Source organism: Xiphophorus maculatus, chromosome 16 (genome assembly GCF_002775205.1).
Source record: "Xiphophorus maculatus strain JP 163 A chromosome 16, X_maculatus-5.0-male, whole genome shotgun sequence".
In the NCBI taxonomy this organism is placed as follows: Eukaryota; Metazoa; Chordata; class Actinopteri; order Cyprinodontiformes; family Poeciliidae; genus Xiphophorus; species Xiphophorus maculatus.
Window position 1 is genome coordinate 17,986,063 of NC_036458.1, and position 14,976 is coordinate 18,001,038.

The following is a 14,976-nucleotide window of genomic DNA, read 5'->3' on the forward strand; positions in this document are numbered from 1 at the left end:
TCCAACAAACAGAACAGGAAGTACCTTTTGCTTTCATTTTCCAAATGTCTTCCTTGGCTCATCAAAGGATTTTATCTTAACTTCAGTGGAATCTGCACTTTTTGAAGGACAATCTTTATTTGTATGGGTATAAATTGACAAAAAAAAAAAAAACATTAAAAAAAAAATCAAGTCGCCTGATATTACATGGTATAGAAAACCAACTCCAGTGTGCTCTAATAATGAATGTCTCCTCTGATGCTGTCTATGTTTGGGTTCATTTAATCTTTTTATCCTTTTTTTTTTTTGTTGTTGCTTGGTTTGTTCTGTTTTTTTTTTCCCTCTTTAATTTTCTGGATTTTAGTACTCTTAGGAGAATCTGTATTAAGGTGTAGAGTAGTAGTTAGTAGGTCTTCTGTTGGCTGTACTTGTATACTGATTATTGTTTGTAACCCTCTGGCTCCTGCAGCCAGCATACAAAGCTGTATAACTTGGGTACAACCCTCAATAAAAGACTAACAGTGACAAAACGCTCAAGCTCACCGCATCTTTATTTCCACGGCTTCTCCACAACCTTGGTATTTTATGTTCAGTGTTTTCCAGGTAAGAAGCATAAGCAGGCTATTCTAACCCATTGTCTAAATTGCTCCCTTTTGCCTCCAACGTGCTTTGCTTCCCTGTCCTTTCAGCAATGGAAACGATGAGAAATCTGTACTGGGTGTTTAATACAGAACTTAATTCTTGTACACAACAGATGAACAAATCGCATCTGTATTCGAATGAAACGAGACCACAGCCGCGTTTACAGAACCCAACATCCTGCCTTTATTGATCTATTCATGAGAAAATTATACATCAATTTGACAATTTGAACCTGAAGTAAAATTAAACTCAGGGCTGTGATAGATCCTCGTTTAATACAGCTTCTTAACATCCAAGCTCCCAAGCGCATGTTCGTTTTAAATACAGTGAAACACAAGACACGGCAGGCGATTGCAGACGTCGCTACGATGGAGCGAAGAGCTTGACGGGGGAATGAGGGGTTGTTGAAGTGGAAAAAAACTGCCGCCGATCTGCTTCGTAAGTACTTCCCATGGGGTGGGCACCTTCTGGAAGTAGAAAGTGATGTGAAAAATCAAATGAAGGTGTACTAAAGAGAGGCTGAGAGCAGAGTGGAAGTACTTGCCTTTGAACTATTATTCATAAACATCCTTCTTGTCTGCAATGTACTGTACAATCTCCTCAGGAGTCATGAGCTTCTCTGCTTCTGCATCTGGGATCTCAAAGCCTGCAGCAGAAACGGAATAGGGAGGTCCAAGAAACGATGAGCCGGAATAAACTGAAATCCAAATCTTTTTTTTAATTTTTTTTAGCTCAAGAGCATCTCATGCTATAAGATAAACCACTGATTTCTGCATGGCGATCTCTCCTTTGCTTCTCAACCTGGATTACTAGCCAACCAGCTCTCACCAAACTCGTCCTCCATGGCCATTATGATCTCCACCTGGTCCAAGCTGTCCAATCCCAAATCTTTCATGAAATGAGAGGTTACCTGAAGCTGGAGAATAAAACACAATTATTTAGTGACTTCATTCTTTTTTTTAATAAGTTATCCTGACTTCAGAAAATATAGAAACTACCTTCCAGAGTTTTCTAGACTTCTTAAAGAGCCAATAGAAACTTTTTTTTTTGTCTTGCTTAGCAACAACTCACCTTTTCTGGGTTGATCTTGTCGTAGAGTTTCAGTACATACAAGACACGGTCTTTGATGGTTTCTAGGGTGAGAGGGGGCAGGTCGCCATACTGTCGGCACAGCAACCCCACTGATGAGATCTAAGCAAGGCCCGGGAGAAAGAGACAGGAGAGCTCAGGACGTCAGATCAACATATTTCTCTACACTGTTGAAGAAACTAAAGATCCACTGATTTTCAGCAAAATCCTGATAATAACAGACACTTGGGAACCCAAAAATCTAATCTTTTTACAATCATTTTTCAGTGGGGAAGTCATTACTGACAGAAGACGACTTGAGTTAGGCCACTTCCACAATCAGCGAAATGAACAGGAATGTATGAAGTGGCGTGTTCAAGCATTTCCATGGTTCGTACAAGTTGTTAGAAAAGGTATTTCGGCAGTTATTGGGCAAATGAATTGTTTTGTAATGCCAATTTCTACTATGAGAAGGTGATCATGTCTTTATTACAGACACACAAGAAGGTTCATAGTAAAAAAATATAAACAAGATTTTAAAAAAATAAACAAAGCTCGTAAAAGTGTGCCTTTGGTGTACTTACACTTTATGATCTAATTCCTTAAGAAATTGTTATAAAGTAGGAATAAATGTTAACTACATTGCAGAGAGGATAGGATGAACGAGGTTTTGGACTTATCTAAATCTGAGAGGAAAAGTGATACCTCTTTTCATTTAAACCAGTTGCATTTTTACTCGTCTTCACCTGTAAAAAGCAGTGACGCAAACGTGTACTGCACAGAATATTTAGTAATGAACCCTAAAGACTCCAGTTTTCAATAACAAATCCATAATGATGTCTTTGTTTGTTGTGCAAACTGAAGCTTTCTGCTATTCCTTCGCGATCTTCTGAGTGTATAAAAACATGCCTTTAGAGAGTGGTTTTCATCCACTGTTGGAGGCATTTAATTTAATGTATGTCTGGGGTGCAGACTTACCCAACACAAGTACAACAACACATGCCAGAAAACCTTGCTAACAGCTAGCTTTAAGTGCTAACAAGCCACAAAACTCAGCAGTTGTATCGTAATAGCATTCCCTCATAAAGGTGACCACACAATCGTGTTGAAAAATTAGTCGGCGAGCTAAAACAAAGGTCACACATCCCAGTAAACCCGCAGCAGACCGCATTAGCCTGTGAGCTTTGAAAGACATCGGGTAGGTCACACAGCTAGGCCGCAGCTCTGCCCCGCGCTAGCAGCAACTTACCCTGCTCTGCCCCAGCCACCGCGTCCTCCGGCTGTCTGCAGCGGAGGAGAAAGGTCGGTGGACGGGGACTGCCGGGGCGACAGCCGCTCTGAGCGCGAGGTTGACCGGGCAAAGCCTCAACGAGGGCCGGCCGAGCGAGCGGACACACTGCTGCAGGACACGGGCCGCCATGTTGTAGGAGAACCTGCTGAATCGGAGGCAAGTTAGAAGACTCCAGGTCAAGGGCTCCAATCTGCGCATGCGCGTTAAATACGAGACTATTTTTCTTTAAAAAAATAATTTGCTGTTTATTTTTGGTTAATATTCTATAGTGTGCTATAGACACGTTTTAAATGTGATATTCATACGAATAATAATTTATTAGAAAGGAAAATTATGGAAGCATCTAGGCCAGACTAATCGATCCTTGAAGGAGCATGCGCAGAACACAGGAAGTGAAAAGGGCTGAACTCAGAGCTGGAAATAATAACTAGATGCTTTTATCAAATAACAACCACTTCTGTTGTTGATATTATAACTAGTTACTAACCATGGAGCTGTCTGAAATATTGTACAACAAAGCGGAGTACATTGAAACGGTAATAGATGCGGCGTTTGAATCCTTTAGAAGCTAAAGTAGCGGCTCTTCTAACTAGCTGTCTGCTAATGTGGAGAAGGGCGTCGGATGCAAGAAGAGGGGTTTAATATGTTGTGGTTTTTACAGGCTTCTGGAAACAAAGTGAGCAGGCAGTCCGTGCTGTGCGGGAGTCAGAACATCGTACTGAACGGCAAAGTGAGAAAAACAACAAGAACGCACCGAGCTAACGCTGCTATCAAGGAGAGGAATCTGGCTTTAATGCTTTGCTTGTTGTTTTTTCTTCTGCAGACTATCGTGATGAATGACTGCATCATCAGGGGGGACCTGGCTAATGTAAGAGTGGGCAGACACTGTGTTGTAAAAAGCCGGAGTGTTATTCGACCACCTTTTAAAAAGTTCAGCAAAGGGTAAGGCATTCTTAAAACGGATTCAGATGCTTGAGTTTTTGCAGATGTCTTCATCTCTCTGTATATAATCCAGAAAAAAAAAAAAACTAACCAAACTTCATTGCAGTCAGTCATTCTGCGGGCTTTTAGAGTCTTATTTATGTTTGTTTTTATGTTTTTTTTATTCAGCGTATCTTATCCTTATCCCTGTTTTGCTTCAGTGTGGCGTTTTTCCCGCTCCACATTGGAGACCATGTCTTCATCGAGGAGGACTGTGTGGTCAATGCAGCGCAGATCGGTTCCTATGTCCACATCGGCAAGAACTGTGTGATAGTAAGTGCTGGTGGGGTTAAAAGACAGCCTATCTTTAAAAAAAAAGGAGGAAAAAAAGTGGAACTGTCTCCCAGCTACAGTCTTCTGCAGTCACATGGTGGTCATGCTTTGAAGAGAAGAAAATAGCAAGAAGCGCCGAAACATCAGATTAATATGTGTCTATTTGGGGGGGGGGAATTGAGGACATGCAGAGAATATTCATGGAAATAGAGTATGAAGAAATACAGTTTACATGTAACAAATTAAAAGACATACAGCTTCCTCCAAATCTGAATCAATACGACTTCCGGAGGCGGTGAAAGGTTTTAACTCAGAGATGTTTGTTAATTTTATTCGTTCTGTCTTGCAGGGTCGTCGATGTGTGCTGAAAGACTGCTGCAAGATCCTAGACAACACGGTGCTTCCTCCTGAGACAGTGGTGCCACCTTTCACCGTCTTCTCCGGATGTCCAGGTCAGCAGGACACACAGCAGACTTATTTGTCTTTTTTTCCCACCAAACCTGCTTTGAACAGTCTTTTTTTTGCCCCTCTCTCTCACTCTGGTGCTCCTCCAGGTCTGTTTTCAGGAGAGCTCCCAGAATGCACACAGGATCTCATGATTGATGTAACCAAGAGCTACTACCAGAAGTTCCTGCCGCTCAGCCAGATCTGAACCACACTGCTACACTTTAAGCCAGCCCTGCGTTCAGACGGGTGGGAGCTCCTGGAGAACTGCTCTGGACTTTTCTCATCAAAACATCACACTAGGATTTCATTTAACTGCTCTTCCAAATCCTTATATTCTCTCCAACATGTCAGATACAGAAACAACCTGGTTCCTGATTTATTTTACACACCAATGTTTTTCCTCATCTGCTGCTCGTAAGTGAAGGAGAGGTCAAGACCTTATAAAATTCAGCCAGTGGATCTTCAGCAGCGTTGGCTGTATATGTAACCCTACACCTTCGCCTTTAAAATGAAACAGTATGCATTAGTTTGCTTTTTTTCCCTACTGTACCCCAGTACCCTATTTTTATTTTTTTTTATTTGATCTCGTTGTTGAAGGTTGGACCTGCTTTGCATTTGTCATTTAAGTTTACAGTTGTTGCAACACTCAATTATTTAAGCCTGTAAATAAATGCAAATGTGTGAAATTGTCTAAACTATTGATCTTTAATAATGTCAATGTTGAGTTCTATTAGTACAGAGCCCAACTTTAGATTGCAGTGTAATCTTTTCATGGGAAATGTCCACTTGACATTTGGAAATACATAATCAAACAATACTGCGACTCTTTTGGGGGGGGGGGGGGGGGGGGGGGTGCTGGCGCATCTTTTTAATACAGTATCTTGGAGCCCTCTAGTGGTTCAAAGAAGAACTTCAGGTGACCATTAGTTTTTCCGTCTGTTAGAAAACTACGTTTTGAGAAATTAAGATAAACTGACGTTTACACATGGAAAACCCTGTTGCTTTGATTGAAACTTTCCATTATATACGTATTTTTAGGAGTATATTCACAGTTTAATATTTATCCTGGGTCTTTTGTTGGGTATGTCAAAATAGGGCTATGCCCAAGTAGAACCGTTTATACTTTTCCTCGCTAAAAGCTAACCGAGACGGCCGAAACGGGATCCTTTTTCTGATTGGCTGGCTACATTGCTCATTGTCCAATCAATGTGGGGTGTACAGTTTAGGAGCGTGGGTTGCAGGGGCAGAATTTTACGTCACATAAAAATCTAGTTATGCAAACTCCGATTTCTGAGGGAAGTAATTGCGAAATGCTCAATTTATTTTAAATCATAAGACTTCAAGTTTAGATATCCATTTTCTTAAAAGAAAAAAAAAAAAAAAGAAAATTAAGACCTCCGTTCCACAGTATATATATTTAAAAAAATAAAAACACGTAACTCATACCATTTCAACTGAACTGCTTTATTTATTTTACAATGTGAACCACATATGTCATACCAACAATTATTTGTTAAGTATATAGATTAGCCATTTATCTTATTTTAGACAAATAAGTATCCAGAAACAGCTGATCATAGTTTTGGCTCTGAAGACATCATGTGGCATGAGTCAGTCTGATGAAGGTGATGAAGGCCATGACCGACTGAGAAAAAGAACAAAAACATGTCAACTCTGAACAAACCAAAAGATAGGAAACGGGCTGGCAACTTGAACAGGGGCTTGGATAACAATCGGAATTGTGGGTAACGTAGTTCAACTTTAGGGAAGATGACAAAAAAAAAAAAAAAATCTTTTTTAAATCTCCTGGTAAGAAAACGCCATCTCCTTTACCAACACGTTGCCATAACAACAGAAGGTGGTCAATGCTCTCAGTTTTCAGTCAGATACCCTACCAACACCAAAATGGAGTGTCAGTGGGACATTTACACCAGAGAGGATGTGGACAGGTCAGGATTCACTTCAGATTCCTCCTGAGTATCTTGAACCACAACCAACTTGAAATGTGAACATTATGGCAACAGGAAAACCTGACAAAACTACTTCCTATTGATCAGGACTTTCTTTCCATTTCCACCTAAAGTTTCAACAAATATCAATTTAAAACTCCAGGTTCTGGACTTTGCTTCGACAGAGTTGACAAATCAGCCCTTCCTTCAGCCAGCAGCAGCTAAATGTAAAATGTCATAATAATCAACACAATGAAATCTGCGACGAAAGCAGCATACCCTGCGGTGCCACTTTAAAGAAAACTTAATTATTTTTAATCCTTAAAAGAAAATAATAATCCAAAAGGAGTGAACTAAGTCACAAAGAAGAGAAAAGAGCATGAGACATCAAGTCAGCAAAATTAAAAACTTTCAGTCTCAGAAAGTTCTAACTTATAAAGAGGTGTTACATCTGCTTTGCTTCATTCAGCTGGCGTTGATCAGTCATGTTTGTTTTTTTTCCTATTAAATGTGTATAAAATTAAGAACTCCCACCTTTTTGAGTCCATAAATGCACCAGCCCGTATTCTGATTTATTTCCGAGTTCACCAAAAATCAGATAATGGTTCAGGATCTGTGCTTTGATGCATAAATGCATTCCAATGCTTTAATTTCTTACTTTAAAAAAAAAATGTAGTCCTCACAAAGAAAGAAAAAAAAAACTGAATCAACCAGGAAAAGTGCATATCTAATTATTGGTATTATTACAACCACAGACAAGTTCAGGTTTGGCTGCACTGCTCTTCTTTTTTTTCGATCCAATAAACTCCTTCCATGTCCATTTCCTATTCATTGAACCAAAAACAATCAAATTTCTTCATTTATGTGACCTCAGTGTCTGATGTAATCCATATTAGTAGAGGAGAAGCAACAACCACTTTATGAATGAAATGAACACAAAAATGATCGTTTTATACGAGTGGCAAAAAACAAACAAAACAAAAAAAACCCGTTCCTATCAAGTGCTTTGACACACAAGTCCAGCTTAAGAGCGATTCATGTGCACCAAGTTTCCAATACGATATTTATAATAAATTAAATAATTTCTCACACAGGGATGTATGCATAAATGCTCCATTGGGTGGAATCAAATGTTTTACTCACTTTTTAAGCACTTGCTGGGGGTTAAAGACCAACTTCAAGTGGGGGAGGGAAGTGGAAGTGCCGATTTGTTTGCATGAGTCAGAGGTGAAGGCTAAGTGCAAAAAAAACCCTAAAATACTTATTGCAACTCATCAGAATTGTCACACGAGCACATAAAACTGCAGCGGATCTCATGATAACACGCAGGGAAAGAGAAGGAAGGGCATAAGACTCAATTTCCATTATCATAATAATATGACAAAAAAGAAAAAAAAAAAAAGATTTGTGTAGAATCAACTTGGCTGTTCCAGCTGCAGGGAGGCGATGAGCCTGTAACTTTAACACTGCTGGGCGAAGAGAAGAAAACCAACCGCAGAACATCGAGTCACACCCAAAGCGGAACCAGCAGAAAGATGAAAAAACATGGTCTAAGTGTCCAAACATTAATCTCCACCTGCTAGACATCGTCCGCCCGGCAACTGGCTACAAATGCCACTGATGTGATGCTGGGTGAACGAGCCGCAGCGCTGTCAGGCAACAGGAAGTAACAGAAAACACACTGTCTGACGTCGAGCCTTCAACAAGTTCTGTCCGTTTTTTTTTTTTGTTTGTTTTTTTTCCTTTCTCTTTTTGGTGAGTCCGACGTTTGATCATGGCCCTCTCTTCCTTATTAAGGTGATGGGTGGGGGATGACAGACTGAGGGAGGGAAGCGCACACGCGTGTCAGAGATTAAGTGGCTTTTTGCTCGTCGAGCTGCACGCCGTACTTTCCGCTCATTGAGAACCGTCGGCATCCCAGAATTAGTAAGTGACCTCCTTCTTTGACTCCTTTCCAGGGCAGCTTGGTCTGAGGAATGTGTGAGGCCGTCCAAACTTCCCACTTAGTTACACTCTCTCTCACACAAACACACACACACTGCTCTCATTGTGGATTTGTACTTAGTGTTGGAAAAGGAGACAAGGAACACAATTCATGAACAAATGCAACCGAGAGCCTTCAGGCCTCACTTTCATTTCCAGTCCAGATGTTTGGAAGTCTGTACATCAGCACATATGTACTAAAAAGACCCATCCGTCCGTCCATTCTGGCTTTGAAGACTTCATCCCACCTTAATCACGCAGGCGACACCTCAGATCACCCTGTTGCGTTTGTGCGTGGGGGAGTCCGTGATGACGTCGCTGCACTGGGTGGAGTTGCGCTTCCTGTTTCCTCCTCCCCCAGCGGCACCGGCGCCGGTAGAGTCCAGATGTCGGGCCATCTCCTCTGTAATGAAAGTGTTCAGGTCGACGTCTTGGAGGCCGTTGCGCCTGCTGCGGCACACAGGCCCGGAGCCGGAGGACGCGCCGCCGCCGCCGCTCACGCTCCCCGTGTTGCTGCTGCTCCCGCTCACGTGCGTCGGGGAACCCGGAGCGCCAGAGCGCACGCTGATGCTCGCCATGGCGCCGCTCAGACCTGAGGACGAAAAGATGGCCCACCGAACTTCAATTGGTATGACAGCAATAAGCAAGACGACAAAACGAAAAATGGCAAACATCTAGCTTTAAGTCTGGACTTTACCAACACATTAATGTTGAACCAGAACCAAATGAAGAGAAGCAGCTTTCAGCATCTATGCACCACAAATTTGGAACAAACTTCCAGAAAATTGTAAAACAGCTGAAACACTGACTTCCTTTAAATCTCAACTAAAAACCCACCTGTTTAGGATTGTATTTGAAAAGTAATCAATTACAAATTTATTGATGGAACCTGACTTGATGTCGTGTTTTGATTGTTGATTCTATGTTGCATTGTGTTTCTGTGTTTGATATGATGTAAAGCACTTTGAAATGCCTTGCTGCTGAAATGTGCTATACAAATAAAATTTGATTGATTGATTAATGTTCTCATCTAAACCTTTACTGTTAGCCCTCTTTTTGTCTCAAATCTTTCGCGCTACGTCTCACTCCATCTTTCCACCGCTCCATCCAGCTTCCTCTGAAGAAAAGCAACCCCTCACCAAGATGAGGTGGTATCCTGTTTCACACTGATTGGTTTTCCACCACAGATAGCATCTTTTATTTCTCCCCCTTCTAACATTTCTTCTATAAAGGAGAGATTTGTGAAGACCAACTATTTAATTTCCTGCCAGCAGATTCTCCAGTCCAAGCTGCAAAGCGCTGCAGCTCTTAAAGGGCTACAATGGGTCTCTTGATTAATGCTCTCTGTGTCCAATCAAGTTCATGTGTGCTGCCATGTCTTCATAGATCTGCAGTTTGCCATGCTAGGATGCTGGATTGAGCAGCTCTCTCTTGAAACCTAGAAGCATCCTTTGACAATCCAATGGTATTAGCAGTATTTTACTATAATGCATCAGTGTACAATTTTTCTAACGTAACACTTTCCCACGATGCCACCTGAGTTTTTGCTTTCTGATCTTGGTCACTGGACAATGAAGTTATGAAAATGCCAAAGTGAAACTCCACTGCAATGCACCCAAGCAGTCCTTTTCAGCAGCTAAATTGCACATATTGTAATGCAATGTAGTGTTCAGCTCTACCCAACAGCTTTAGAACATTTCAAAAGTTGATACCTCATCTGCTACATTTTCTACTTTTCTCTCTCTTAAAACGTCAAAGCCTTCACATAATAGTTCTAGTCACTTAAGTTAGATTACACACTGATGGACCCTACTGAACAAAAATGAATAAAAAATTACTTTCGTCAGACACTGAACTGTGTGTAGCATTCAGCAAACATCTCTTGGATGAGATAATGTCTGATCAAGACTTGGTAGGAAGGATTCAAAATCATCTGTGTCCCATGAATCATTCCTCAATATCCCGGTTTCAAGACGACGTGTGCGCTGTCTACACACCAGCATCAGTGGTGCCATCAAAGCAGTCCAAGTAATTCAAAAATAAATTAAATATATTAAAGCTTTTAGTTTGATGGTCCAAGGTGAAAACTGTTGAGACACTGGCATCCACAGCAAAGTGTCCAAAGACTTAATGTGAACACAGAAAGTTTCTTAAACTGTGGACTGCAGAGCAAGGAAGAAGTGATCAAAAATAAATTTTAATTAAAGAAAACTGCTTGCGAGAAAATCAAAATAAAAGATAAAAATCTTAAGTTGATCATCCTTAAAAAATTAAACAAAATGTATGGAACTTAAAACAGATAGTCATTACATTTGGGTCATTTATATTTAGACAACAGTAACATAAAATTGTCTCTATTGTCCCCATACACAATAATCACTAAAGTAGAGAAGTACCAATATGGGAAGGACACTCCCATATCTCCTGACAGAGACTAAAATACTTCACACACATTTCAACTCAACATCAGATCCACCTGATTTTGTTTACATTAGAATACAAACTCTTTAAAGTAAGCTACTGAGCAATCAAACATGTATGCATGCATCTGAAAGGGATAAGTTAATTTAAAAAAAAATTTTAGAAGAAAAAAAACAAACTTTTGATTTAGTCTGCTGTGCTCTGTGACATTCCCTTGGTGAGAGTTAAAACGGGACCAGCAGTTAGGATTGGCTAGTGCCGACACACCCCAGCAAAACAAACTTATCTAATGGTGACATGTGGCAGAGAAGCATGACTGAAGCAAGAAACAGAATCACGTGACCAACAACTATATATAAACTCACACACCACAACTCAGATGTTACTTATGTAGAAGGAAATAACGCCGACCAGGAGGAAACGCATTCAGCTTATAAATAAATAATTTTACCACAGATCTAATGGATTTGTTATGTTAGTGGATGAAACATTTACCAAAAAAAGAAAAAAAACACCAACCAACTTCTACCTGACACCTCCCAGATGTTCCAGTAAACATATCAAATATATCTGCCGTGTCAAAGCAAGACTAAGCTTTCCTCACCATGCAGAGCTATGGCCTCCCTGAAGGGCTGCAGGTCCGTCTCCACAGATGAGCCGGTCTCAGCCGGGGAATTAGCCCTGCTGGGGGCCACCATGGCCAGCCGAGAGTTGGTCCTGCTGCTCCTGTGTGGCGGGGCTTTGCCACACAGGAAGCTGATAAGATCCTCCCTGCGAATGGTTCTTCGGCGCTTTTTCACCCAGGCCAGCATATCCTGCAAGGAACCAATCAGTTGTATCATCTGATTGAAGCTTGATACGTTTCTCGGTTCTTTCTGCTGCTGTGGACATTTAACTGTAATCTGAAATCAACCGTTTTCTGCATTGCAAACAAATATGAGAGGAATATGTAAAGAGCAATGTTGAGGAGACAGGTTACCAAGTTCACAAAGAGGATAAAAATAAATAAATAAATCATCTACAAAGACATAGACCCACCTTGTTACGCCGTTGGTGACCTATCTGGATACCCCGGTCACAACTTCTCTGATGGGCTTCAACACTTTCTGAGGTGGAAGACATCACTGATCATTTTCCAAAAATTCCGCAATCATGGATCTAATAATAATTTAGTCAATCTAAATAGTGTAATACTTAAAAAAACAAAACATCGTCCAACAATAATACATGCTGTGCCTTACAGAAGTATTAGTACACGTTGAACCTCTCAACACGTTAAGTCCATAAACTGCACAAATATACCATCAACATCATATCAAATTTATATCAAAAGGGACTGTTTGCAGTGCAATAATTGTTGACCAATATATTTTAAGTGCTATGAACTTGCATACGACATGCTAATGTAATATTCAACCAGTTGGACAGCATCTCACAGTAACAGATGCCAACACTGGAAACGAATGGCATTGCCCAAAATGCTAAAGGTCACAGAGGGACAGAAGCACAAACAAGACAGAATAAAATAGGCACACATTGCTGTTAATATCGTAAATATTTACTACTACTGTGATTCTCATATCTTGGAGACCTACTACTTTCTATAAGTCTAGACAGGATTACAATAATGTAAATAGAAGCCTGTAGTTGCAATGTGACAAAGCATGAACAAGTGTGAATACCTTTTAAAGGCACTGAAATGCTTACTGTAGAAGAAACTACACAGACCTGAATTTAGGATAAATTGCAGCTCTGGCCAATTTCACTCTTATTTCTGTTAAAGTATTTTAGTTTCATCTGTAAAGACGTCATTTTGTGAAGTATATTCATTTAATGCAGCGATCAAAACAACTTTTGACAGACTAGCCTCTCACCATGAAGTACACAAGGACAGTAATGATACCTGTTCATCTCATCATCTGAGTGAATATTGGTGTGGGCACACTTCTATTCGGCGTTTAAACTGAGTCTAATCGAGAGGGTAGCAGCTTAAAAAGCACATGCCAATCACATGGACAGTTACCTTTGTAAAGGTTGGTTACTGCAGTAGCAGCATTCTGAAATGGCACCCACAATGACAGGCCCTGTTGGTGGCATACCCTGTCTGTGGAAGAGAAGAGAAATGGAGAGTTACTATATATCTCACAACACTGAGCTTTTTTCATATGGACTCTGTGAGAAATGTGTGACTAAAGCACATCGAGGGTTGGGGTTGACGAAGCGAGGTTCACTTATAAACGCCATTTTGTCTGGCCTCTACAACTGCAGAGATGGGGTTTGGCATAAAAATAGATGTCAGCAGGCAGCGAGACGGCCAACAGGGCAGCGGAGACAAAGTACCGAACTTAACTGCACTCTCAGCAGTAAAGTTCCTAGGCGATGCGAAATACACATACAAGACAAACAATACGTCAAACTCGTTGCTGTTGGGGTATCTATATATGTAAAATACTAGACCGTGAAAGCAGGGAACCAATATTTTCCTCGCCATCTTGTAATTTTAACGCTCGCCAAAAGCAGCCTCCGAATTAGCAGGGAAACGCGAGTTTTATCAACAACCGTACAGTGATGTATTCTCGTTAAATATGTAAAGAACCGTTTAAAAATATCCACTTTGACTTCATAGCATTTGTTAACACTGACAGTCAGCTGGGAATGTCGCGTAGCTACGACTGTTGTTACCATCGCCATTTTGTAACTACTTGGCTAATGTGAAGTTAGCTACGATCTAGTTAATGTCAACAAACTGTATAATATTTTTTTTAAAAGTAGCCACTATCGTTTATTTATTGCTATGCTCTGTTTATCCAGAAAACAACGTATAACACTATATATATTTTTACATAAACAAGAAAATGCTAATCCTTGGCAACCACAAGCCAGCTAACTTTAGCTTTAAAAAAGTCACCTGTGAACGCTACTCCTGGTACCGGCTAGCAAGCTGGATAAGCTAGCTAGCATTTAGCCCACAGTTACTGTAGATACAGATCCGGGTTGCTAACCCACTAGCAGTTGTTAAATAGCTACATATCTCTCGCTAAGTTATTACAAGCTGATAAGAAAGTGCTGCCTTTTTTTTTACCTTTGTATAATTGGGCTACGGCAGTGGCGGAGTTCTGGAAGAGATGCCAGAGTTTATCCTGGTCATTGTCGGCCTCTTCCTCGCCCGGGTCCATCGTCTCGGCTTCGGCTAAACATTGCCGCTCCCATTTTGAGAACCAGTGCTCCGGTCCGTGTTCCTGTATCTCCGAGTCCCCGTCTTCCTTCTTCTCCTCCATTTAATGCAAGAGAGCTCGGAGGAAATTCGTTTCTAACGTTTTAATATGATAATATTTGGACAGCATATATAGAGTTATATAAATAAAGTCATAAATACTGTTATGTATTCTTTCTTTTTGTTCACTAATTTAGCACCGCAGCCTCTCCCGACTACCTCAGAAGACAAGCCTAGCTAACTATTTTTCTCTACTTGCCGACGTCGGGATATAGACATGACACACTATCGTGTTATGTACTTCACTCCACCCATTGCTACATATGTCAACAACAATTGGCCACATCAGCATTGTGGGTGGGCTTTAGGGCTTTACGCTTTATGATTGGCTGTCCAACATGTCCGTCCGGAAACTGGCAAAATAGACTTTCAAAGGCAATTTTGTTGGGAGCTTTGATTATATTATATTATATTATATTATATTATATTATATTATATTATATTATATTATATTATATTATATTATATTATATTATATTATATTATATTATATTATATTATATTATATTATATTATATTATACAAATCAAAATTTAAAGGTCATATTCGTATGCTGAAAATGAATGTAAAAACCTTAAATATATTATTATCAATAAATTTTCTAATCTGTCAGTTACTTTTGGAAAATAAAAGAGATTATTCAATAAAATACATTAATAATTTTGATA

At 40.2% G+C, this 14,976-nt stretch overlaps 3 protein-coding genes across 3 annotated transcripts; 1 reads left to right on the forward strand and 2 right to left on the reverse strand.

Annotated features, from left to right (window-relative positions):
• Positions 1-777: 777 nt before the first annotated feature.
• Positions 778-3,143, reverse strand: ndufab1 (NADH:ubiquinone oxidoreductase subunit AB1). The gene is made up of 5 exons (XM_005806071.2): positions 2,939-3,143; positions 1,693-1,812; positions 1,450-1,537; positions 1,166-1,267; positions 778-1,088 (listed from the first exon to the last, which is right to left on the reverse strand). Exons 1-4 carry the CDS (start codon positions 3,107-3,109, stop codon positions 1,176-1,178), a joined length of 471 nt encoding a protein of 156 aa, XP_005806128.1. The 5' UTR covers positions 3,110-3,143; the 3' UTR covers positions 778-1,088; positions 1,166-1,175.
• Positions 3,144-3,364: 221 nt separating this feature from the next.
• On the forward strand, positions 3,365-5,370 carry dctn5 (dynactin subunit 5). The gene is made up of 6 exons (XM_005806070.3): positions 3,365-3,516; positions 3,642-3,710; positions 3,804-3,922; positions 4,123-4,234; positions 4,584-4,686; positions 4,789-5,370. Exons 1-6 carry the CDS (start codon positions 3,469-3,471, stop codon positions 4,884-4,886), a joined length of 549 nt encoding a protein of 182 aa, XP_005806127.1. The 5' UTR covers positions 3,365-3,468; the 3' UTR covers positions 4,887-5,370.
• Positions 5,371-6,129: 759 nt separating this feature from the next.
• On the reverse strand, positions 6,130-14,536 carry c16h16orf72 (chromosome 16 C16orf72 homolog). Its single transcript, XM_023349340.1, has 5 exons — positions 14,117-14,536; positions 13,058-13,138; positions 12,073-12,140; positions 11,639-11,849; positions 6,130-9,205 (listed from the first exon to the last, which is right to left on the reverse strand). Exons 1-5 carry the CDS (start codon positions 14,310-14,312, stop codon positions 8,883-8,885), a joined length of 879 nt encoding a protein of 292 aa, XP_023205108.1. The 5' UTR covers positions 14,313-14,536; the 3' UTR covers positions 6,130-8,882.
• Between the last annotated feature and the right edge of the window lie 440 nt (positions 14,537-14,976).

Excerpts from the sequence above, each read along its gene's own strand:
- ndufab1 (XM_005806071.2), bottom strand. The coding sequence starts at position 3,109 with ATGGCGGCCCGTGTCCTGCAGCAGTGTGTCCGCTCGCTCGGCCGGCCC. Across the intron at positions 1,813-2,938 it reads GGTGGCTGGGGCAGAGCAGG|ATCTCATCAGTGGGGTTGCT; the intron begins GTAAGTTGCTGC and ends GGCCTTGCTTAG. Across the intron at positions 1,268-1,449 it reads GGCCATGGAGGACGAGTTTG|GCTTTGAGATCCCAGATGCA; the intron begins GTGAGAGCTGGT and ends TTTCTGCTGCAG.
- dctn5 (XM_005806070.3), top strand. The coding sequence starts at position 3,469 with ATGGAGCTGTCTGAAATATTGTACAACAAAGCGGAGTACATTGAAACG. Across the intron at positions 3,517-3,641 it reads AAGCGGAGTACATTGAAACG|GCTTCTGGAAACAAAGTGAG; the intron begins GTAATAGATGCG and ends TGGTTTTTACAG. Across the intron at positions 3,711-3,803 it reads ACATCGTACTGAACGGCAAA|ACTATCGTGATGAATGACTG; the intron begins GTGAGAAAAACA and ends TTTCTTCTGCAG.
- c16h16orf72 (XM_023349340.1), bottom strand. The coding sequence starts at position 14,312 with ATGGAGGAGAAGAAGGAAGACGGGGACTCGGAGATACAGGAACACGGA. Across the intron at positions 12,141-13,057 it reads AGTAACCAACCTTTACAAAG|AAAGTGTTGAAGCCCATCAG; the intron begins GTAACTGTCCAT and ends CTTCCACCTCAG. Across the intron at positions 11,850-12,072 it reads GTCACCAACGGCGTAACAAG|GATATGCTGGCCTGGGTGAA; the intron begins GTGGGTCTATGT and ends GGTTCCTTGCAG.